The sequence below is a fragment of the Arabidopsis lyrata genome, assembly GCF_000004255.2.
Source record: "Arabidopsis lyrata subsp. lyrata unplaced genomic scaffold ARALYscaffold_6, whole genome shotgun sequence".
NCBI lineage: Eukaryota > Viridiplantae > Streptophyta > Magnoliopsida > Brassicales > Brassicaceae > Arabidopsis > Arabidopsis lyrata.
Window position 1 is genome coordinate 7399826 of NW_003302550.1, and position 25523 is coordinate 7425348.

The window sequence follows — 25523 nt, forward strand, 5'->3', positions numbered from 1 at the left end:
CGCTGCACGATGGGAACGAAGGAGCTCAAGTGGCTGTATCGGGATGTTACGCCGGTCCAATCTTCAATACATTGTTCGCTCTCGGGATATCGCTTGTGGGATGCGCATGGGAGGCTTATCCGTCGAGCATTGTGATTAAGACAGATCCTCGTTTGTTGGAGAGTCTTGGGTTTCTGGTAGTAGGACTGGTTTGGTCGTTCTTGGTTCTGTTTAGTAACCGTATGAGGCTTGGTGGTGTTATGGGCATAGGGCTTTTGGTTATATACTTGGCTTCGTTGTCTCTAAGAATTATGCAAACCGTTGGAGATGCTCACTAACTTTGATTTCAACTCATAGTCGTTTTACATAATATGGGTTTGTATAATCTTCTTCAAGTAAAAGGAATCGATTTTGTAATGTATAGGTATATGTATAACTTTATGTAGATTGTAACGTAGATTTTTCATCTTATAATATATATGATACAATTTCGGTTTCGTGGAGGAAATTATAAAAAACTACTGTATCTATACTATTAATTGGGAATCATTGTAGAATAAATAACCTCATTAAGGGTAAAGTATTACAATTGATGCCATTAGAAATTTTGAATTTAAAGAGTAAACAATAAAATTCTTTAAAGGGTAAAGTTGGTATTTTGACAGTGTACAAACTCGCGGATCTTGGACCTTCTGGGTTGGATTTTGGGCTAATGGGGGTGGATACACACGTGGATCATGTGGATCCTGGGGTCGATTTTTTCGGTTGGGAATTTAGGAATGTTGTTATTCGACATTTCCTAAAATTAGTACAAAAATTAATGCTTAAACCAAAAATGTTAGTATCAATTACTCTATAAAATAAATAAATAATTAATCAATTAAAACATAGATAATAAGGAAATGATAATCAAATATTTCACCCTAATTATTTGTACTTGCCATAACTACTTGACAAGTAAAAGATTAATTCGAATTTCAAATCAAATCTCATATATTAAGAACTTACTAAAACTACTAAATCAAAACAGTAAACAAAATCTTAAGCATAAAAAACAAATTGAATATTTCCTAAAAAATTATACCAATTACTAAAATTTCAAATCCTAGCAATAATGTTAACCACGTAATTCAAGGTTTGTATACTTGAAAATGTTAATTTCAATCATTTTTTATAAATTTGCTAATATATTTATATCACTAATTGTATTTAAAATCAATAATAAATAGCTCTAATTCTAAACTCATTTTTTCAAAGTCTTACTAACTTATTTCCTTATTTGTTCCTATCTATTTAATAGTAGTATAATCTACAACCTGATATCAAGGATTATCAAATCATCAACAAAGAAAATCTATATTTCCCAAACAAACGTTTGTATATAGACATTCTCTTAATATTATACACGGAATCTCAAGAGCATATTCCAATACTGAAACTAAATTTTACGTAACTAGCAAGATTGTATAAGATTTATTGTTTTAAAACCTATAAAATTATTTATGAATTCGCCGACTTCTTTTTAGTATAAATATTGTAGTGATCTATATCATTTCCAATTCACCGAAACCTCTTAAATCTCTTTTATTCCAAAATCGAAACATACACACAAAAGAGAAAAAATATTGAGTGACTACAAAGTGTCAAAGATAAAATGTAAACCAGAAAAACAACTTCTCTACTTTTTTTGTTTTGTTTATTATTCACAATGTAATTCTGGTATATGGTTTTTTTTTTTTTTTTTTTTTGTATGAACATATGGTTCTTCTTATTCCAGGTTAGATGGAAACCTGAATGTTAAGAGAAGCGTGTGATGGTGTGTATCAAAAGTTGTTGGAACTTTGCATCCATTTTCGTTTGAACTTTCTTAAAAATCTTATGCTTTTGTTTTGTCTTTACTATTTTCCTGACATGATACATATTTATTGTGTTTAATTGAGGATATTGAAACAACTACATTGTCGTAGTTATATTAGAAAGTCATTCATGATACTCAAGTTATGTGAAGTTTCCTTGGTTTGTTTCACTTATACCCCTGAGTTATAGTAATGAACTTAAATTCTATATAAGAAAATTGACAATATTTGATTCTATGAAGTAAAATAAGGTTAAGGTATCATCTATATGTGGTAAAAGAAACTTACTAACCTTTGTTTCTAGACTTCCTTCACGGAAATTAATATCAAGCAGCATTCTTCCCTATCACAAGAAAACAATGGTGAGTCAAATCAAATTTCCTAAATGGAAAGAAAATTTTAACACCATGAACGTGAATCATCCATCATGAATATCAAAAAGAGTATGACAAGGGAAAATAAAGCATCATATTTTGACAAAAATGGCATGAGCTTGCATATATTTAATGGGTGTGTCTGATATCCCATTTTACGAGATGGTTTAGCTCCTGCAAACAAAGGTAAATGGATAATAACATAATTGTTACAGAGCCAAAAATGTTATGGATTGGATATGTTAAGAGGGTCTGGTTATATAGGTATCAAAAATTAGCCACAGGACAGTAACTGCAAACTTTATTTCGGCTAATCGAATCTGAAGGTAATGGCATATACAAATTCACATGAAACATGAACCAATCTTACAAATGAACTTTTTTCTACACTAGACGAATTCATACAGACTTGTGGTCAGTACTTAAGATCTTATTCAAGAGTGATGATTAATTGATGAAATCCTAATTAAACCCAATTGATAAAGATCTAAAATTTCTAAAGAACAGAACAAATTCAACACTGGATTTTAGGAACAAGGTATCATTGTAATGGAACATGCATTGAATTATCTTTGAAGGAGGAAATTTTAAACCTTATCCATGATTGAAGGAGCGAGCCATTTGTAACCAGCGAGACCCAAAGCAGTTAGAATCGCGAAGAAAAGACCAAGCTTGAACATAACCACACAGATCTATCCCGTCCACAAGAAGAAGAAGAAGACGGTGATAATGAATCTTCTTCCTCTTCATGATCTGCTTCTTGAGAAATACTTCGAAGTCCACACTCCACACTGAGTTTAATATAATGGCCTAATTTCTGAACTACATCATCTTCCACTCTAACTCGCAGTTCTGAAACCGCATTGTCTTCCTCGCGATAGGTGAGTAAGCAAATGATTTACTCTATTAATCGAAAGAACCCTAAGAATGAAAGAATTAAAAAAAAAAAATAAGATTTGTGTGTTTTGTGAAAGAGAACGAATTGCAGTACCAATTTTTTTTTTTTTGGTGTCTGTTGTAAATTGATCTTCTGCTTAGTACTGCATAAGAGAAGAAAAAACGTCTAGAAAGTCTTTATCTCTCAAACGAAAAGCCCAAAAAGTGAAGGTGAAGAGAATGTGAAGAAGAAGATGGAGAATACCATTGATTAAGCAAGAAGAAGAAAAAAAAAGTGTTCGATGAGAAGAAGAGGAGCTACAGGGAGAAGAAACGTGACGTTAGTCATTTAACAAAAAAAATGCTTTTGGGCCAATACGAAAAACAGGCCCAACATAAATATACATTAAAATTATAAAAAGAAAAAAAACTCATAAAACTATAGTATATTTCCAAAAGTATAAAATTACAGACTTAGGCTATATTTTTTACAATAAAATATATTTATAAATTTTTTAGTAATATTATAAAACACTAATAAAACATTTACCGGTCATGTAGTAAAGCGATAAACATATCAAATAACGGAATAAGTATTAAAAATAAATACCCGATACTCGATTCTTACCCACGGGCCAAGGGTAATAGAATTACAATATCTTTTACCCGACCCTAAGATCACGATTACCCTTTTTTCGAGACGAGTATGAGTTGGAAAATGGATTGAATATATGTAACAGGTATCCAGCCTTAAATGCTATATACATCAAAAAATTCAAATACAAACAAAATCCCGCACGTATGTGCGGGTCCGGATCTAGTGTAAGTGTATGATTTGCAATCATTTATAGTTCAAGTTAAAACAAGAAAAACCAAAATGTGGTTTAGCAAAACTCCAATATTGATCTTGACCAAACAAAAAGAAAGATATCCAACACTGATAAGAAGATTAACAGTTTCAAATTGAATGTATCGCAACATGCATAGCTTATAATAAATTTTAGAGTTATGGAATTCAAATTGAGTAGCTATAATTTTAGTAGGTGTCAGATTCTCGACTAGTCAACAATTTCTGCTCATACATACGCATAAATGATCTCATATAGATAAGGTAAAAAAAAAAAAACTATTTCATATAGATATGTATTTTTTTTTTTTTTTTGTAATCTCTTCGTTAAATTGGTAATTTTGTGTTGCCAATCTATTTATTTATTTTCCACAAGGGAATTACTATAGTTTATTTAGTTCCCAGTGTTGTGGGAGTTGTTTGAAGCGACAACGCTTGTCTCTTTTTGCCAATTTGCATCCAAACTCAAGATAAGATGTGGTTTTTTCTTTTCCTTTTTTTTTTTTTTTTTTTTTTTTCTCTAGTATTGATATTGTTTATTCTATTATTGTGAACTTCCTTATCTCATCATGACTCGTGTGCATAATAATTTGGCACATTTTTCTTGTTTGTCTGCAATTTGTTTCCTTGGAATTAGGATAACTCCAATTTTTGGCCTTTTTTCAAAATGCAATGGGACACTTAGCAACGTTCCTTACCACAATATAATTGATTAGGGATTTTACATTGAAGAGAAATTTGGCCATATTTGCTAGATTCCGGTTGTTTTCACCTAATTGAAACCATTTTTTTAATCAGAGTTTTCTTTTCGATATTTGGAATATTAATGGTTGAGCCAAAACCACAGAAAAACCAAATAATTATACGTTATTTTAAAACATCAATCTAATTAATTAGAAGATCACAAAGCTTTTATCACAAAGAATGGTTGAGCTATCAGATCAGACTAGACATGAAAGTTAATTAAACTTTATGACTAGACAATTTTCAAATGTTTAAGAATTAATCTTGATGGGATAAGTTTATAAGTTAAAAAAAAATTGATATTCTTATATCAAAATGAAGATAAGGTTCATGTAAATAAACGAATGAACAATTACTGAAAATTTCAGTTAGTCTGGTAACAGAGTTTTAGTACTAATGATGTCATATGTAAACAATCCATGAACAATGAACCTAGAACAACAATCCAAAGCTTTTTTTAATTTTAGTGAGGTACTAAGTGAATTTGACAGAAAATGAGTGTTCAGCAACAAACAAATTTAGCCATCCCTCTCGATAGTATTCAAACTATGCACAAACTTTCTTTTCATTTAAGGAATAAATTAAGACCCACAAATTTGACGTATTTGCAAATTTTGTCTTTAAGAATTAACTAATATTACAAAAACAACCAAACAAAATTTAAAAAATTTACATTACTATAAATTCACCGGTCGATGTCAAGGACTCCGAAAACTCTAGCCAATCTCAAGGACAAGAAACAGAGGTAAATAGCGAGTAAGCCCCCACCGACAAGCTTATCAAGTCTCATCTTCTTCTTTGGCATTATCACAAGTGCCCAAAGCAAGCCTACCATTAAGAACCCTAGTGTCTCAAGCAACGAACTGTCACTAGGAATGATGTAGACCCCGGGGTATTCGGCCAACGAGGAGATGACAAGTGGTACACCTAGTCCAATCACCGTGTTGAATAGCGGACCTGCGTAGCACCCAGAAAGGGCTATCTGAGCACCGTCGTTACCTCCGTGAAACGCCACGGTCACATTTGCGATTAGATCGCCTAGAGAATTTCCCCAAGCTAGGACGGTTAGTCCTAGCACGGAGGGGCTTATACCAAAGATATTACCTAAGGATATTAACAATGAGACTAGCTCTTGTGCTATCATGTATGTCCATGTCACACTCATCGTGAAGCCTCCTAGAAGCCAAACTAATGAGAATTTCTTCGGCGGATGTGATTTTTCTGTCGTCAAGTAAGCTAAGATACCGAGGATTAGCCCGATAGATCCGGATACTATGTACAAGATTAGGTTTCTTTTGGATCCGCTGTAATGAGAACAGTAAAGTTCCGTTAGTAGAACAGGCGCGATGGCTGTGGAAACCACAGCGCAAGGCTTTGACCATTTTTCTTCGCGAACAACGGGAATTGTGAGCCGCCTGGGGAGATATAGAGGTAGTCCGATGATGCTCACTAGCACCGAGAAGCAAGATCGGTGCCTTTTTGGAGGATCTTCAAACACAATCTTGAATTCTTGAGCTGTTTTCTCTGGCAAAACCAGTTTCTCCTCTGTTATATCGCCTAACAACGGAACACCCATCTCGGCTAAATCCTCTCTGCTTCGAAGAATCTGTTCGGACATACGTTTCTTGCGGTCAAAGAAATGCGAAACCGATAAGAACCCTACATAGAGGAGATAAATGGAGAGGTAACAGAGAGCGACCCAAATGGTTACTTTGCCTATGAAGATGATCAAACCGAGACAGCAAAGAGCGACCAGAAGAAAAACCACGTCGCGGATAAAGCTGTTTCTGTCGATAGAGACATCTCTAGATCCAATCAACACACAAATCGTCCCAACAACGAAGCTTGAGACGAAGAACGCACCACCTAAAATAGAGTTGAGCCCGAAATCGCCATTATTCGATCTAGTGAAGGAGACAACACTTGAGAACAAATCAGGTGCACCGTTGCCGAGAGAAAGAAGCGTGACTCCAGCCATTGTAGGAGACAGCTTCAAAACCTTAGATAAGCTGTCTAAAGAAGGACAGAAGTAACTCGCGGCCGTGTCTCCGAGCAAGTAGAACAGAACAAACAACCAGACAGATAAAACTAGATGGCCCAAAACAGGGGATTCTCCGAAGATGCAGAAGAAAATCTTGAGATAGTCTATGTAACCTTGTGGGCCACATTTTGATTGAGATCTAATGTAAGAACACTTGGAACGGTGGTCGTCAAGGCTGGCGAGTCCTCCGCTGCAGCTGTCACTGTCACCGCCGGCGAGAGAATTTAAGGTTTGGATGGATCCAGAGGGAGAAGGATTTTGTGAAGCGAAATGGAGATAGATGAGGAAGATGAAGAAGATGTTGATGAGGAGAGAAAGGGAATGAGAGCTGAGACGTGAGGAGAAGAGACTTGCCATTCAAGGAAGCAAATTGGTAGGAAGTGGGAACAATAATGAGGTGCGTTAGGTTTTCTGATATAATAATGAGAAAAATTGTAGTATTTTTTTATTATTTTGTTGTGGAATTTTTGAATTGCTAACATTTCGGAAAAAATATAAGATTCCTTTTTATTTCATGCAGATGTGGGTAGGGGAAACTATTGTCTTTTTATGCGAAATATTTTTAAGTGGGGGAGGTTACATTCAATTATTCACACAAGGAAGAAAAATCGAAGTTGATAAAGTGTTTTCATAGAACTCTTTATCTACTAGTATTGGTTTTTACGAGATATTCATGTACTACAATTTGTATGTAGTGTTTTTATTTTTCTAGGGTCCAACTTGTAGTCCAATTTTCTAGTGTGATTGTCGCGAGGCATGCAAATCACACCTGTCAGTATATATATATATATATATATATATATATATATTTTGATAATAACAGTATATTTGTGACAATAACAATATATAAGGAGTTTTGAGGATTAATGTAGTTCAAATTTTCTTAAAAAATCTAGATAAATTTTCTTATAATTTTCGACGGCCATCAAAATCTGGACATTGCCTAACGTTTTAGACTAAAAAGAAATTGATTTTCTTATATATCAGTTATCAAAAAAAGACATGTGATTGATAAAACTAGGGTTCGAAAAATTTAAAATGGAGAAAACTCCAAACTTAAAGGTCGATTGATATAATAAATAAGTATTTGGCAGAGTAGACCACTTTGCAACGCAATCCCAACCGATCACGACTTTTCAAACATAATCATATCCACATTCTTATGATTTTCTTGTATATTTTATATTGCATCGTCAAAGAATAAACATATGACAATTTAATAAATGATGCAAACAAAAAGTTCATTAATTAATTTGATAAATTTTGGACCGCCGGCTTCTTCTTTTTTTTTTTTTTGATTTGTGAAAAACGGCCGGCTTCTTTGTAATATTTGAGATGGTTGAAAAGACATTATTATTATTAATTAACAAAAAAAGAAAAAAATACGTTATTAGTCTATTTTCCATATTCGTGAAAATTAGTTATTCATTTTGTATTTTTAGCACTTATGTCATTTACTCTATATTGACACAACGATGATTTGTTGTCAGATGAATCTTTATGCAACGTAACTGATATTTTTCTTCTTTCTATTCAAAATTGTTCTCCTTTTTTATATGAAAATATTACACTTTTCTATAATTAAAATAATAATCATTTTTTATATAAAAAGTTTGTTTTATATCTTTTAAAATTTTCTAGATAATATTTCCAACCAATATCAGTTTCTTTTAATTTAGGTCCGAAATAACAATATTGATAAATAAAAAAGAATCCAAAGATTCTTGGTATATTCATCTAGCTGGCATGGGCAGTGCAGTACAAAATATAAACTCTAATTCCAAGAAAATAAAATAACGCAATAATGCAAAGGGACGAGAGCATTCGATTCATATGGTTCTCTTCTCGATGTACCAAAGATTACCCCCAAAAAAAAACAATCACATGACTAAAACTGGCTCAAATTAGGCCTTTATACAAGACACTTACCTGTAAATAGACTAATATTTGCTTATTAAACTATATTTTAAATTACATATTTTATATTTGTGTATAACTATTAACTAATATACATGGCTGATGATGGCTTCTTACTTAAACAAAAATGTTTTATTTTTCTGGTTTTCATGATTTTATTATAATGATTGAAATTTATTGTAAGTGGGTTTTTAGAGGAAAAAAATCAGATAAGTTTATCTCGCGGTTATAATTTTCAACGGTACTAGGATAAGGATAAGGTTTGCAAAACTTATACTAATGCAACAATGTGTACCATAGGTTTGTGATGCCTAATTTGATCTAACCAACAGAATCTCTTCGTACTAGTAATCGAGTGGCTGAGCTGTTGATATAGAGATACGTAGTACTATTATTGTAAATAAAGAAACCAATTAACCAAATAATCAAATTTGTCGACAACAAAATAAGGGGTGATAATCCGATGCACGTGGATTTGTGAATGTATTGGATAGTGCAAGTCACGTAGAAGAAAGTAATCTCATTTTATGGCCATAATTTTAGCAAATGTTTTTGAGTCTACGTAAAGAAGAGTAATTTTCATGGCAATCGCAATTTCCGCTGTCAATTGATTATTTTGATAAAGAGATAGGAAGTGGAAATCAATGTGAAATTAAATTGGTTAGGTTGGTGATAGTAGCTAGTTTGAAGCCTAATTTAGGCTTGTTATTGAATTAATACATAACCTTAAGTATTAGACAGGTTTTGGACAATTATATTTATTGGTCGCTTTGGCAGCATTGAAAAACCCTAAAAGCCACTAGAGTGAATGTACTAGAATGTCAGTTCATCTCGTGTAATGTTCGCTTAATTTTATTTTATGATAACATTCACATTTTATAGTTTTTTTAGAAATTAAAAACTTTTTTTTCCACTTAAGTTCGATAACTAACACCACAAATTTAAGAAAATTCGAATGTACTAATTTAAAAGCATAGTTTTATTATATATCCGAAAACTCAAACTACTAAATAATGTATTTTAAATAAAGTATTAAAAGATGCAGAATCCTAAATAATGTATTTTATTCGAGGGACCTATCTCGTAGACTAGTAGCATTATTGGTTTAAGGTTAGATAAAACATCAAAATTACTTGCAAATACATCATCATATATGACATCTCTGCAAATATACATTTTTTAATCAGCTAGTCTATTCAGCTTGACTATTCTTAACTTCATTTAATTAACGATTAATTCTTGTTCACTGATCGGGTTGCAGCAAAATGAGTTACATATGGGCTAAATCTTCCACTATACACATATCATGTATACTAAGGCCCAACAGACACTTAAAAGCCCAATAAAAAGCCCATAAAAACGAGAACTAAGATATGAAGTTCTTCTCTAATCCAAAGCAAGAGGCTCACATACTCACTTCTCAGTTGCACAAGATAAGGAAACAATGTCTGTGTCAGCGATCTTTGGTACCGGAATCGTCACCGTCGCTGCTTCTCCGGTTCTCCGCCAATTTCAAGTTCCGACATTGGGTAATGGAGGAGGATTAGGGATGGTGATTGAGTGTTCGTCGAGGCCACAGAAGAAATCGACGGCTCATCACAGGAAGTCGAGGCCGAAGAAGACTCAGCCTTGGGACATTAAGAGAAAGCCTACTGTTTATGCTCCTCTTCCTCCTCTTCCGGCGGAATGGACTCCGTTTACTCTTGCTTCGGATGACGGTGGTGCCACCGCCGCTGCTCCTGCCGGAGATTTGGTTTCAGGCGCTGCCTAGTTATATGAGTTATCTGCTGGTTTGGTTGTAATCTAGTTTGAGAACTTTTGTTGGTGTTTGTTTCTGTTAATGTGTTTCAGTTTTCTGCTATCTGTTTCTTCTTCTGGGTTTATGTTTGGCTGGTGAATGAATGGACCAAACTGCAAATTTTTAAAGGTTTAAGCTTTTCTCTGTTTTGGATTTAAATGTCTCAGCTTTATGCCCATCATTATGATATGATGCAAAGTCAAGAACCGATGAACACCAAAAGGAAATATAGTAGTTAAAGTAAAACTTGGATTGAGTTTGATCTTGAGAGTCAAATTAGTAACAAGGCCAACGAAATCCAAGTAGAGAAGGAACAGTCATAGTATGAAATTTATCTGTTTATTGGTTGCGGAAATGTAGCTCTGATCATTCATGGTCATCTATCTTGTTATTCTTTGTTTTCATAAAAAGACTTGGTTTCTTCTTATTTTCTGGTTAATTCTATTCTTAGCAATTATGCTTGGATGATAACAAAGCATTTGCTCACGCAAATTCTCTATTCGCTGGCACAACAGTGGGAATGGTTTTGAATACAGAAGAATTTGGTCGTGATGGATCTCTTTCCCTTTATCATCACAAGAGCTGGACTTTGTCATATTCCTGTAGTTTCTAAAGAGTTAGTACCAATTTGAGATTTGAATTTTTTTTATATATCATTTTCAGGTGAAATGGCAAAGTGCTTACCTCCTTGGTGCAACAAGGAATGTTGGCTAGGTGATATGATGGCTAGGTGAGTGAATGGTCAGGACCAAGCTGGACAGCGGATGAGGCTAAGAGAGCAAATACGGCAATGTAAGGTATGATATTGTGGGTGCTCTAAGATGAACACATAGAGAGAGAGAAATGAAAAATGGAGAAACCAATACAAAAAGATCAATGAATAAATAGTCTGACATCAGTGTAAAAGAGAGATATTCAGGGTTGATGAAAAAAATGCTTTTGGAAAGATGACCAGTTGTTTGGGAAGAATTTGATTCACCATAAGATTCATAATCCTATGGATATATTCCTTCTTGGATATCGTCATCCCTGCTGAAGTGTGGTGTAAAAATGAGCTTCACTTGGTCTGCCATTCGACATTTTGTGATTTGTCACACCATTTGCTTGATCCACGAGATAACCGTTAGTTCTTGGAGTTTCGTTAATGATTGTTGCTTCACATGAGACGTCGTTTGGACTTGCAACAGAGTTTGCATCCCAGAATGGACTTTTGTTCTCATCAGGTTCAAACACGAAACTGAAACCGGATTTCAACACCTCAAACCTAGCTTCCCCACTAGTGTTGTCGTTGGACACACTAAACTCAAAAATTGCTACAATCGGAGCACATTGACTTGAGTGCTGGTCTTCAAGATGTTTTCTGAGGTGTAAGCAGGTAGTGAATCCAATGAAGACGTGATCTGACTCAGTCGTGTCTTTATTGTTTCCCTGTTCAGTCCAGCTACCAACTTTCCAAGTCGTTTCGGTGCACGGCTCAGCGTCAGTTGTTGATGTACAAGTAAATTTCACTGACAAGCAGTTGGTATGCTCTCGTTCTGTTCTGGTCTGATCTTGACAGTTTTGGAATGAGACAACAGCACAAAAGGCTATCCCAGAGAGCTTATTGTACTTCCAATGTTGGGGCGATTCAAACTTTACCTTAGATCCAATTGCTTGGTGATAAAACCATGGAGGTATTTCACCTCCAGGAAAGCAGGTGCTGAACAAAATCTCAGGAACAAGATCCTGCAAAGTTGTAGAGGAGTTAAATCAGTAAATCTTTTGTGAAAGATAGAGAGGGAGAAAAACAGGGAAGATATACCTTATTGCAGAGTTTAAGTGCACTTGGTAGTATCTGACATTTCCTTTGAGAATAGCTTGAAATTTCCTCCTTTGCAGCTTGTTCCAATTTGTCGCACTTCGTGAAAATAAAAGTGGAATGAATATGCTCTGTCGCCATAACATGTGCAAGTGGTTGCACAATGCTTTTCAGTGAGCTACATCCATGTGCATCTAAGCATTGAAGGTTTGGTGGAAGCTTAGGAAGATATGTAAGGCTTTTACAGTACTTCATATCAAGCCATTTCAGTCGAGAAAATTGGCTGATGTTCTCTGGGAGGCGGCATATCTTTTCATTTCTACTTAGGCATAAGTACCGCAGAGAGAATATATTTGGCATTTCTTTGATAGCTGTTTCATCTAGAAGTAAAATCTCTAGACGGTTCATGTTTTTCGCAACTTCTGGAAAACTTTGGAGCTTTGAACAGCCAGAGAGTATCAGTTCTTGAAGAGCTTTTAGTTCGCCAAGACTGTCAGGAAGTGTTTTCAGCTTCTTGCAGCCTTTCATGTTTAATAAGACAAGTCTTTGGAGATTCCGAATGTCAGAAGGAAGTTCCTTTATCGCAGTGCCATCCAAGTATATTGCTTCTAGCTTTTCTGAAATCACCTTAAATACCTTAAATTTTGAACAGTCGCTGAGGATGAGAGTTTCCAGAGATATCAAGTTAATCTCTGGAAGATACTTGAGACTTGTGCAGCCTCTGAGGTTCAAGAAAACAAGACACTTCATATTTTCCATATCCTGGGGCAATGTGGCCAATGCTATGCAGCCTTCAAGGTTCAATTCTTGAAGATTTCGAGCCTCGGCTAATCCTGACAAGGTATACAACTTTCTTGAGTGGTTGAAGTCTATCCATTTAAGTTTCGATGCATCCTGTCATGAATGAAAAAGAGAGTCAGCCATCCATTAACACGGCCCTATCATCTAAGAGAAGTGAAAAAGAATCAACTGATCACACACCTTATTACCCTCCCAAACTCGTTCAATCTCGCTGTAATGAAGCTTAAGGTCCACAAGATTCTTTGGGTCGAAATCTGGTGGAAGTTCTTTCAGTGGGAATTTCAGCCAGTGGAGACATCGCAGCTCATCAAATGGGAGCTCGAGCCCATCCGGGAATTTCAGCATAATGTCACGGTCACATTCTTGAGGACAACAAGTGTTGTAGATTTTGAGGAACCGTATATTGCTCATCAAGTTAAATGCTTGACTGTGTAAGCTATTATTCATGTTAAGATCAGCCAAATCAAGGAAAATGGATCTGACAGAAACTCCCTATTAATCAGTAACAAACAAGACATGAGCTCATAACAACAATAAAGAGTTAGCTTATTCAGAACAACTTGAAAGTACCTATAATATATGCAAGAAGCTAATATTACCTTATTGTTCTCTAACACATCAATTATCGTATGATAGTCCCACAACCTTCGCCGCCCTTTTCCATCTGGAGCTGTGGCTTCCCTACCAACTTCCTTACAAAACATATGTAGTGTATCATGCATCTCTATTTTGCCGGCAGATATAGTAATCAGAAACTTGTTCATTAGTTTCTCGATTTCAATCCTAGCTTCAGTGGAATTTGCATCATGTGAATCTAATAAACTTGCTACATAGTTCTTGTCCAGCGACCTGAAGCAAGCTATGTCAAGAAGTGTATCTTGTTGTTGCTGACTAAGACCATCATAGCACTCTTTCCAAACACTTTGAAGCATCTCACTAGAGCTCTGTGCTCGTATCTTTCTAGAGCTTCTTGCTCGACCTTTATGGTGCTGACTCAGAGAATCCAATTTTGAATTCCAGAGAGACTCGTCTTTCCCCAGAAGCTCAGCACCCAATACCTTTAGAGCTAGTGGATTTCCTTTGGTGTAATGCACGAAATCTATCGACAGCTTCAAGAAACTCTGAGCATTGCTTTGATCACCAATGGCATAATGGGTAAATTGTTGTAAACTGTCTTTATAGCTTAATTGAGGGACTTGGTAAATATCATCGACCAAATCATGTATCAGGGACGTATCACCTGTTGCAATGACGATCTTGCTCCCCTGTTTAATCCAATCACATTTGCCGAGTATAGCAGCAATTTGTTCCTTGTTACTAACATGGTCGAGTATAACAAGTGATTTGGTTTTGAGTAGTTGATCCTTGTAACCTTCATGAGCAGCCTGGACGGTCTCAAACATGGGATTCTTGACTTTGAGTAAATCTTCCAAGAGTATTGTGGGCAAGTAACTCAAGCCTTGTTCCCTTGAAGTTTCATGGATATCTAGGATTAACACGTGGCTCAAGAATTCGTTCTTGAGTTTCTCGTATAACTTCTTGACCAGAGTAGTTTTACCAATGCCAGGCATCCCAACAACCCCAATGATACGAGTTGTGTCCTCAAACCCGAAGCTTAACTTTTCTTCAAGTTGCTTTAGACGTAAGTCAACTCCACACGAACTCTCAAGTTTTTTCTGGTGTACTGTCGAGGAAAGAACAGTACCTTCTAGGCGATTAGGAGGTGCCCGTGAAATGATATTCAACGCTTTCTTAACTTCCTTGACAACTTTGAAGATGAGATCGTCCTCGTCGCTAGTGAGATATGATGTGATTCTAATTATTGCTATAACTTTAGTAATTTTTGGTATCGTAAAGAGTTAACAAATTAATGTGTTACCTATTCTCGTTTAACACGAAACCCGTTAAGAGAGGAATAGACTTTAAAGCTTCTGTCCAGTTGTTCTTGGTCTCCTCATCAATAAACTCAACAAGATCCCTGAAATTGTCACCGAACTCGCCTTTCTGTCTTTTAACAGTGGAAGGCTCAACCTTGTAAAAGATTGGAATCACCACGAGCTTGCCTTGCTCCCTGCATTCCTTCATTTTAGCCAGCTCCTTCAGACACCAGTCTGACTCTGTGTACCTCGGGGAGAATATTGCTAGCGCAATCTTCGAACCTTCGATTCTTTTGAGCAGAATATTCAATTCTTGGCCCATATCTTCATCTGTGTCTATAAAGGCATTGATTCCATTTCTTTTTAAGCCCTTCTTGAGATGACTCACAAAGTTGTACCGCAGTTCCACTCCCCGGAAGTTAATGAACACTTGGTCTTGGGATGGCTTACCGGAGCTTGCCATGGAAGGCTCTCTCTCGATCTCTCTGGTTTTAGTTTTCTCAAGATTGGAAAGTGTAAATATAGTCAGTCAACCCAACTCCTCTTACACTACACAAAAAGGATATATCTCAGTTGATTTTTTCTACAACAAAATAAATATTTTCTCTAATTGAAATGTACATCTTTGACGAAAATGAGTTGGTGGCCTGGTGGGTCTATATCATCAACATTTTAGAAAGAGCAAGGCAATAATTTTTTTTTATTTTTTTTTTGTCCCCTGAAATTTTAATATTGAAACTTGTTGTGAAACCAAACTACAACACAAGGTCCAAACAAGGAAAACTGAGCCGACGGATGAAAAAAAAGTCCTCCGAAACAAAACCGGAGGAAGACGTGAATTTCTCGGAGTCAAAGCCCTATGCAAAAGAAACAACCACTAAAATTACAAAGCAGAAATTTTAAAGCCAAATTTGAAAGAAATCGAAACCTATTACTAAGAACAGAGGCAAAGAACCAACAATAATTCAGTTGATTTTTTCTACACATGCTTTTTTTTTTTTTTTGGTAACCTTCTACACACATGCTTTAGCAACTCATTCTCCATAAAGCATATCCACATATTATCCCTATATTATCTTCTTCTCTTTGTAAACATCTATTTTTCCTCGCCTTCATTTTTGGTCATTGCGAATTCTTTAAGAACACATTATTCAAGTTCACGATCATATTAAAAATATATTTCCTCCGTCCCACAAAGTTGGATTTTTTGGGAAAAAAAATTATCCCACATATATAGAAGTCTTGTGTTTTTAATGTAAAATTTAAAACAGTTTTATTATTTTACCCTTATTAAATAACAATAAATAATAATATACTCTTTAAAATGTGGTATAATGTTAAAATTTTAAAATTGTCATTATACATTATCTTTTAAAAAATGTGAAATTTTTACAAAATTTATATTCGTGGGACAAAGGAGTATATATAAATTTTTTTTGGGCAAACAGGAGTATATATAATTTGAATTTCTAAAAAGCCCACGGCAAGCATGAAGATTATTTTACTTTATTTTTCCAAAGTCTTGAAGAATTTTTTTTGATATTGGCAAAACTGTAGTTGACTGAGCACTTCTAATGGTAGTGTCTCCATGAGACATTCATAATAAAAATAAATCAAAAATAAATAAAAATTAATTTTTTAATCAAAAAAGGTGAGACATTTTGAGACACGTTTCTCATTTGAGACATTGTGAGAAACTCTTTCTCTCATACACATGTCACTTCTACATTGGTTTAGCAATTTATTTTTAAATTCAATTACTCTAAGATTTATAATATCAATTAAATAGTTTATAAATTTTTATTTTTTATTTTTTATTTTTCTACAATTCATAAAATAAAATTATCTATATATCAAGCTCCATTATACAAAAGTTTAAATTTTTATTATTATTATTATTTTTGATTGATATTAGTTAAGGTTAATATAAATATAAATTAATATTTTTAGTTAATAAAATACTATAATATTAGAAAATAAATCTGAGATAAATAATCTGATATTTTGTCAATATTTTGATATTTTGATAAATAATGTGCTATCTTTTGTCATTATTTACAAAATGTCCAATATAATTAAAAGATGTAGAGCGTGCATTTGGAGTGTTACAGGCGCGATTTGCAATTATTAAAAATCCAGCTCTTTTTTGGAATAAAAGAAAAATAGGAAAGATAATGAGAGCTTGCATCATATTGTGTAATATGATAGTCGAAGATGAACGAGACAAATACACTCAATATAATGTCTCCCAATTCTATCAAAGAGAAGAAAATGAGAGTGCACAAGTGGATTTTACATATTCTACAACTATGCCTACTAATTTGGGCAACATTCTCGGCAATTGAATTCGAGTTCGTGATAGAGATATACACCAACAACTAAAAGCCGACTTAGTTGAGCATATATGGCAAAAGTTTGGCGCATCAAGTGAAAAGTAAAACATATATTATCTATTTTGGTTTTGTATGTTTTTATTGCATTTTAATTTATGTTATCATGGTTTTATATGTAATTTTGTGTTTAATTTATATATCTTTATTATGGTTTTATATGTTGTTTAAAATTCAATTTATGTTTAATTGTGGTTTTAAAAATAATAGCCTCTTTAATATATTATTTATAATGAATAGTACTATTAATTAATGTTTTTAAAAGCATTAATATTCATTATATTATTTATTTCTATAGAAAATATAATTATTTTATTTGAATGACTGTATTTAAGATATAATTTGATATGTTTAAAAATATTATTAAAAAAATAAATTTAATATAAAAATAGTATTATATTGATGAGACATCCATAAAGATATCTCACTAATGGAAGTAGAATTTTAGTGTGAGTTTCTTTAAATAAATTAAACATAAAAATATTAATATTATATTGGTGAGACACTCATTAGAGCATCGCCAATGAGGCTTTAATGTTACCAAGTCAATTGCTGCAAAAAAAAAAAAAAAAAAAAAAAAAAAGAAATCAAATAATCAATCTCTAATTCATAAAATGGTAATATTACTAACTAGCCAAATTTGACACATAAATTAAGAAACTAGCAGAGAGAGAAAATTATGTCGGAAAACAGCATGGACCCACCTTGTCTGAAGAGGTGAAATAACAAAACCATCCTCCGTTTGTTTTGAGATCTACAGTAGGCGACATTGTTTCGTGATATTTTTCAAAATAGCACGTAAGATCTAAATTTCACATGTTATATTTAACTAAAATACATGCTATTTAAAAAAACGTAGTGAATTTTTAAGAAAAAACATTGTTACGTAGTGTTTTTTTTTTAAAAAACATTGTTACGGAAAAATTAAACTTGAATAGATTCTTTTTATAAAGAAATAACATGTGATCTTAATAAAAACCGTGAATTACTAGAAAATAAGAATCGTTTTTTAAAGAAATTACATGTGATCATAATAAAAAACGTGTATTACTACAAAATAACATGATAGCGAAAGATATTAAACTGAATAGAGTGTTTTTTCAAAGAAATAACATGTGATCTTAATAAAAACCGTGAATTACTAGAAAATAATAATATTTTTTTTAAAGAAAATCACATGTGATCATAATAAAAAACGTCTATTACTATAAAATAACATGATAGAGAAAGATATTAAACTGAATAGAGTGTTTTTTCAAAAAATATCATGTGCTCTTTATAAATAACGTGTAAAACCAGAAAATAATATGATAAAAAGATATATATTATTCTATTACATGTAATTCAAGAAAAAAACATGTTATAAAGGGCATGTGTGTAATTACACGTGCTTTCCGACATCCAACACACAAAGTAAAGGCTATTTTCTTAATTCTTTTTCTCTTCATAAGGAAGTCGTTATTGATCAAAATTAGGGGTTTCGTGTAATCGGGAGAATCGACAGAGATTGGTTTTATGAATCCACCAAATACTTGTGTCTCGTAGGCTCGCGAATCACGATCATGGTGGATTTCGAGAAGAGCAGTCACAGCGTCAACATCATCTGTGAGGAGACAGTACGGCGCTCCTTCGTCAGCCACCTCTCCTCCGCTTTACACCGCGAAGGCATCTCTGTATGTGTGTTTGCTGATACAGATTTCGATGATCAGAATCAGGGAGCTAGGGTTACGGTGGTGGTTTTCTCCGAGAACTACGCCTTCCCCCATCCTATGCTTGACAATTTCGCCAAAATTCTCCAGCTTCGAAGCAACAGCGGCCACGAGGTGATTCCAGTGTTTTACGGTGTTGATCCATCGGCTGTGAACCCAAATCACGACTGGCTGCCATTGCACATGGAAGGACACCAATCGATGTAATTATACTTTCAACCTTGTTGGATACATATATTTAGGATTCAGTTCATTGAAGCTTTATAAAGAAAGAGACTTTATAAATTCTTAATTTCCTCTTGAATCTTGAATTGGGGAAGTGGGTCTGCTTTTTTCTCTTTTGTTTGGTAGGAACTCAAGTAATGTCAGAAGCAGCGACTCCCAACTCGTGGAAGATATCGTCAGGGATGTTTATGGGAAGATATGTCCTACAGAACGAATTGGAATTTACACGAGGCTAATGGAGATTGAAAACCTGCTTTGCGAGCAATCTTGGGATGTCCGAAGATTAGGACTCTGGGGCATGCCTGGCATAGGCAAGACGACACTTGCTAAAGCAGTATTTGACCACATGTCCAATGACTATGACGCTTCTTGCTTTATCGAGAACTTTGATGAACAACTTCGTATGGTGGGACCTTACCGTTTGCTTGAAGAGAAAATCGGTAGAATTCTGGAAGAAAAGTTTGGCATAAGCAGTTCTTACATTACAAGACTGAGCCTCCTAAGGGACAAGCTATGCGATACAAGGATTGTTGTTGTTCTAGATGATGTGCGCAATCCTCTCGCTGCAGAGTCCTTCCTTGGAAGGCTTGATTGGTTTGGTCCTGGAAGCCTGATAATCATAACCTCCAGATATAAACAAGTGTTTGCACTTTGTCAGATCAGTCAAATATACGAAGTTCATGGTTTAAACAAGCATGAGGCTCTAAAGCTATTCTCTCAAAATGCCTTTGAAAAAGATGTGCCAGAGCAGAATGACAAGGAACTGTCAATGAAGGTAATTGACTATGCTAATGGAAATCCGTTGGCCCTCTGCATTTATGGCCGAGAGCTGAAGGGGAAGAAGTCAGAAATGGAGGCTGCATTTCTCAGGCTCCAGCAATGCCCTCCAAAAAAGATTCAGGATAGGCTAAAGAGCGTTTATAGTGCACTTAGTGACAATGAGACGTACACCTTCTTGAACATTGCTTGTTTCTTCAAGGGAGAAAATGTTGACTATATGGTGCAACTGCTTAAGTGGTGTGGTTACTTTCCACGGGTTGGAATAGATGTTCTTGTGGAGAAGTGTCTGGTGACTATTTCAGAAAACACATTGCAAATGTATGACATGATCCAAGACATGATCCGAGATATCATCACTGGAGAAAAGATACAGATGGAGAGGTGCACGACGTTGTGGCATACTTCCCACATCAGATATCTACTAGAAGATGATGAACTCAAAGCAGATGGAGACCCCAAAGAAATTCCTAAATGTCTTATGGTCTGTTTAATTCTGCTATATTAATACATAACTTAGTCTTTGAAGATGAGCCCAACTTCTTGATCTATCGTCTTCCCTTGTTCTTACAGGTTGCTGAAGACATTGAAGGCATATGTTTGGACACATCAAACTTGATATTTGATGTCAATCCTGACGCCTTCAAGAAGATGGTCAGTCTTAGATTCTTGAAGATATACAACTCCTACTCTGAAAATGTTCCTGGACTCAACTTTCCCAATGGCCTCAATTATCTTCCTCGTGAGCTAAGGCTCCTCCACTGGGAGAAATATCCCTTCGAATCCTTGCCTCAAGGTTTTGACCTCCAGGAACTTGTCGAACTCAATATGCCTTATAGTGAGCTTAAGAAACTCTGGGAAACAAACAAGGTAGGCAATCTATCCATCTTTCACCCGCTTAATACATTACAGTTCTGTTATTAATTTTATTTTTTGTTCAGAACCTTGAGATGTTGAAGAGGATCAAGCTTTGTCATTCCCGGCAGCTAGTTAAATTTAGTATACATGCTCAAAATATCGAGCTGATTAATCTCCAAGGTTGTACAAGATTGGAGAATTTTTCAGGCACTACGAAGTTACAGCATCTCCGAGTTTTAAATCTCTCAGGTTGCAGCAACATTACAATTTTCCCAGGGCTTCCACCAAATATTGAGGAGTTATACCTCCAGGGAACTAGCATAGAAGAGATACCAATATCCATTCTCGCCCGCTCTTCCCAACCAAACTGCGAAGAGCTTATGAATCATATGAAACACTTCCCTGGTCTTGAGCATATCGATTTGGAAAGTGTAACAAATCTTATTAAAGGTAGCTCATATAGTCAAGGTGTTTGCAAGCTTGTCCTCCTGAATATGAAAGATTGTCTTCAGTTGCGAAGTCTGCCTGACATGTCCGATTTAGAATCTCTCCAAGTTCTTGATCTGTCTGGCTGCTCTCGCCTTGAGGAAATTAAGTGTTTCCCAAGAAATACGAAAGAGCTATATCTTGCTGGAACAAGCATACGAGAATTGCCAGAGTTTCCTGAAAGTCTAGAAGTCTTGAATGCTCATGATTGTGGCCTTCTGAAGTCAGTTCGTTTGGACTTTGAGCAGCTTCCTCGACACTACACGTTCAGCAATTGCTTTAGATTGTCTTTAGAAAGGACCGTTGAATTTATAGAGAAAGGTCTGACTAGGGTAATTAGGTTAGACAGAGAACAAAATCAGGTATTTCTCTCATTCTCTTGTCACATAAGCATACTGTCACATACATGTATTGCTTATCTTATTGGATATGGCCTTGATGAAACAGGAACACGTTAAAGCACCGGCATTCAACGTATGTTTTCCTGCAGATGCGTGCCCGTGGTACTCATTTCAGTGGCAAGAAAGCCATTTTGTTAGAGTAACGCTTGCTCCTTGCATGCGAAAGGCTCTGTCAGGGTTTGCTATGTCAGTTTTAGTATCATTTCGGGATGATTACCACAATGCCGTAGGTTTAGGCATTAGGTGCATATGCAGATGGAAGACCAAGAAAGGCAACTTTGATCAAATTGAGAGAGTTTATAAGTGTTGGGCTCCGAGAGAAGCTCCAGGAGTTCAAAAGGATCACATATTTGTCTTGTATGATGCCAAAATGCAAGTAGGTCCTGATGAAGGAATGGATCAAATCATGTCATCTGATGTACTCGTATTCGAATTCCACACAGTAAGTGGGGAAAACAAGCCTTTGGGTGCTAATTGCGCGGTGACAGAATGTGATGTCAAGGTAATTATGGATTCAACAGGTGATACAAAATTTAGTGCAGTTTCAAGAGCAAGTGAGGATATAAGTAATATTGAGGAGCTTCCTCCTCCTTTACCGAAAAAGCCAGAGGCAACTATTTGTTCTCCTCCATTCAGCAATCCACATGAGCTTTTTAATGTGGCTAGCAAGGTAAAGTCTGAAGGCAGTAGTATCCTTTCGAGGTGGGATAGCAAGGTAAAATCAATTTATAAGCTTTTTATTTTGATCAAAAAAAAAACAAAGCTTTTAATTTGAGCATGTTTTTGTTGGAGGCACGATGAGTGGTTCAAGTCTCCCACGTATAGGGTATATATGTACTGTTTTATGCTCTACGATAGAGCATCTGTTGTTAATGTAAAACCAACTTTTTGAGTGGTGTAGATGTGAGGATACATAGATAAAGAAAAGAAAATTTGAGAGAAGTTTCTTGGAAACTCGGGTGTTATCAGAGTAAGTTGCACAGAGAACTAACTCATATTGGCAATGGTCATGTTACTTCCTGTATGTAATATTATTCTCTGCAGAGAATAAGTTGAGGAGGATACATTTGACCTGACCAACAATTTTCTTGTTGTGTGAGAGAGAGAGAGAGGTATGTATGCAAAATAAAGACACGAATACGAAGATTTCAATAAATAAAGTTTGGGTGCCTATTTTAATACAAAATTAAAAAGAATGGAATTAAAACCAGTTTTTTTGGGAATAATGGGAAATACTTCACCTAGGATGTTAGTTGCCAGAACTTTCAATGTAGGTCTGCCATTGGCCCTTTGGATATTCATCACCTTTTGCTTGATCCTTGAAACAACCATTAGCGTTATTTTTTGTTTTACCTTTGACTTCGTTATTACTTGGGATTGGAACTTTGTTCTCCTCAAGTTCAAACACAAAACTGAAACCGGATTTCAAAACTTCAAACCTAGCTTCCCCACCAGTACCAGTTGTCACACTAAACTCCAGTGATGCCTTGGTCGGAGCACATTTACGAGGACCTTGGCCTTCAACAATCTTTATGAAATCTAAGCAGTTGGTGTAGCCAATAAAGACATGATCTGACTCAACTGTTTCTTCTTGGTTGTCTTGTTCAATCAAAGTTCCAACCTTCCAAGTAATGCTGGTGCAAGAGCTCTCTCCATTTTTTGGCTCACAAGAGAACTTGACTGTCAAGTTGGCATGATTTTGACAGTTTTGGAATGAGACAACAACACAAAGGGCTATCCCAGAAAGCCTATTGTGATTCCAGTGAGGAGGTAATTCGAACTCCACCATAGATCCAATTGCGTCGTGAGAAAACCATGAAGGCATTTCACATCCAGGAAAGCTAGTGCAGAACAAAATCTCAGGAACACAACTCTGCAAAGTTATACAAAGGGGAAATACCATTAACCCCGGTTCCACTACACAAAAGGAAATTCTCAAGGGAGAGAAAGAGAGATACCTCATCGCATCCTTTTAGCGCACTAGAAAGCTAATGACACTTCCTTTCAGCATATGCTACAATTTCCTCCTTTGCAGCTTGTTCCAATTCATTGCAGTTAGTAAAAATGAACGTGGAACTGATATGCTTCATCGGTATAGAACATACCAGTGGTTTTGCAACTGTCTTCAGTGAGCAACAACCATGTACGTTTAAACACTGAAGATTTGGTGGAAGCTGAGGAACATGTGTAAGATTCTTACAATACTTCAAATCAAGCCATTGAAGTTGAGAAAATTTATTGATGAGATCTGGAAGGTGGCTGATCTTTTCATTCTTGCTTAAGCATAAACGACGCACTGAGAGTATCATCCAGAAGGAAAATCTCTAAGCGGCTCATGTTTCCCCAAGTTTCTGGAAACTCATTGAGCTTTGAACAACCAGAGAGAATAAGTCCTTCAAGAGCTTTCTTGCAGCCTTTCATGTTCAACAGAACAAGTCTTTGGAGGATCCCAATGTCACAAGGAAGTTCCTTTATTGCAGTGCCATACAAGTATAGAGCTTCCAGCTTATCTGAAAGGTTTTAAATTTTGAGCAGTCACTGAGGAGGAGAGTTTTAAAAGAGATCAATTTGATCTTTAAAAGAGACTCGAGACTTGTGCATCTTCTCAGGTTCAAGGAAACAAGACACATATCGACCATGCAACTCTTTCAATGCCGTGCAACCTTCAAGATTTAATTCTTGAAGATTTTGAGCCTTTCCTAACCCCGCCTAAGTGTTCAACAAGTTGATCCATTTTAGTTGATTATACAAAGAAAAAAAGAAATAATCAATTGAACACTTTGGCGGAAAAAAGAGGAAAAATAAAAATAATCAATTGATTATACAAAGAAGAGTCGAACAACACCTTTAGAAACTAGTCAGGTAGATTTAAACTTAATCAACGGCATGCATTGGAGTATCTCTATACTATTAAAAGAGAAGTACAAATGAAAATGGGTCGGGTTAAAATCAGAAAATTGACCCGAAATTCTGAAATCGGATCTTTGAAATTTTTTTGGAATATAAATTCGAATTAATAATGAAAAATCGAAATAAAATCAAATATTTATGGAAATAAAATAAAATCTGATTGTACTTATGATAACTAATAATAAAAGCATATTCCGAACAATGTTATACATTAATTACGTATAATAAATTTGTTCATATATTTTTGGGACTAATTCCATAACAATCAATATTTTTGTCATTAATTTCGCTCATTTTAGCCAATTATCAAATTGAAAGATATTTTATTTGCTTCTAAAGATTTCTAGAAAATTTATCACAAATAACACATCTGTTTTATAAATTAAATTGATATTTTTATTTTGGTCGTGTAAATTAAATAGATATTTTTATTTTGGTTGTGTAAATTAAATAGATATGAAATCCATTTAACTAATTTTAATTTAATTAGATTAAATCGAAATTATGATATTTTCATACCTATAGCTTACCAAAAAAGTTTAATTTTCAATTTATAAAGATTTTTTGAATATGATTTTAGAATTATTCAACAAGATGATAAGTATTTATTAAATTTTGTGAATCATGAAAAATAATAATTAATTTTTAATCATTATACTTCATCTTTCAATCTCTCATCTAACAAATAAGATACATATTCTATTATTACTATGTCCAAACTTCATTTTGTTGTATGACTAAATAATATTCCCATTAGAACTGTCAAAGCGAGTTGATTCGTCCCGTTGAGTCCGTTTTGCGATAGACAAAAAATATTTTCACTTGTGTTAGTCGGTCCGCACGACCCGCGGGTAGCATA

At 34.9% G+C, this 25523-nt stretch overlaps 5 protein-coding genes and 1 long non-coding RNA gene across 6 annotated transcripts in view; 4 read left to right on the top strand and 2 right to left on the bottom strand.

Annotated features, from left to right (window-relative positions):
* Positions 1–400, top strand: part of LOC110227581 (cation/calcium exchanger 2) — a 2237-nt gene extending 1837 nt beyond the window's left edge. The window contains exon 2 of the mRNA XM_021022156.1: positions 1–400. This exon is cut by the window's left edge and continues 44 nt beyond it. Within this exon, the coding sequence (XP_020877815.1) occupies positions 1–317 (317 nt within the window). The 3' untranslated portion in view covers positions 318–400.
* Positions 401–1041: 641 nt separating this feature from the next.
* LOC110227582 lies at positions 1042–1923 on the top strand. Its single transcript, XR_002331286.1, has 2 exons — positions 1042–1635; positions 1757–1923. It is a non-coding gene; the product is annotated as an uncharacterized LOC110227582 (long non-coding RNA).
* Positions 1924–5177: 3254 nt separating this feature from the next.
* Positions 5178–7260, bottom strand: LOC9309926 (cation/calcium exchanger 1). Its single transcript, XM_002873813.2, has one exon. The coding sequence runs from the start codon at positions 7072–7074 to the stop codon at positions 5362–5364; it is 1713 nt and encodes a 570-aa protein (XP_002873859.1). The 5' UTR covers positions 7075–7260; the 3' UTR covers positions 5178–5361.
* A 2732-nt stretch (positions 7261–9992) lies between these two features.
* Positions 9993–10585, top strand: LOC9309927 (50S ribosomal protein 6, chloroplastic). Its single transcript, XM_021022145.1, is given in 2 exon segments — positions 9993–10040; positions 10043–10585. Coding segments are annotated over 2 exon segments (396 nt in total). The 5' UTR covers positions 9993–10007; the 3' UTR covers positions 10406–10585.
* Positions 10586–11244: 659 nt separating this feature from the next.
* Positions 11245–15591, bottom strand: LOC9307854 (disease resistance-like protein CSA1). The gene is made up of 5 exons (XM_021022113.1): positions 14911–15591; positions 13631–14825; positions 13212–13523; positions 12234–13124; positions 11245–12157 (listed from the first exon to the last, which is right to left on the bottom strand). The coding sequence occupies exons 1-5, from the start codon at positions 15369–15371 to the stop codon at positions 11456–11458; spliced, it is 3561 nt and encodes a 1186-aa protein (XP_020877772.1). The 5' UTR covers positions 15372–15591; the 3' UTR covers positions 11245–11455.
* A 3162-nt stretch (positions 15592–18753) lies between these two features.
* Positions 18754–22708, top strand: LOC9309928 (protein DA1-related 4). Its single transcript, XM_021022114.1, has 5 exons — positions 18754–19210; positions 19359–20493; positions 20583–20879; positions 20951–21715; positions 21801–22708. Exons 1-5 carry the CDS (start codon positions 18861–18863, stop codon positions 22527–22529), a joined length of 3276 nt encoding a protein of 1091 aa, XP_020877773.1. The 5' UTR covers positions 18754–18860; the 3' UTR covers positions 22530–22708.
* The last annotated feature ends 2815 nt before the right edge of the window (positions 22709–25523 follow it).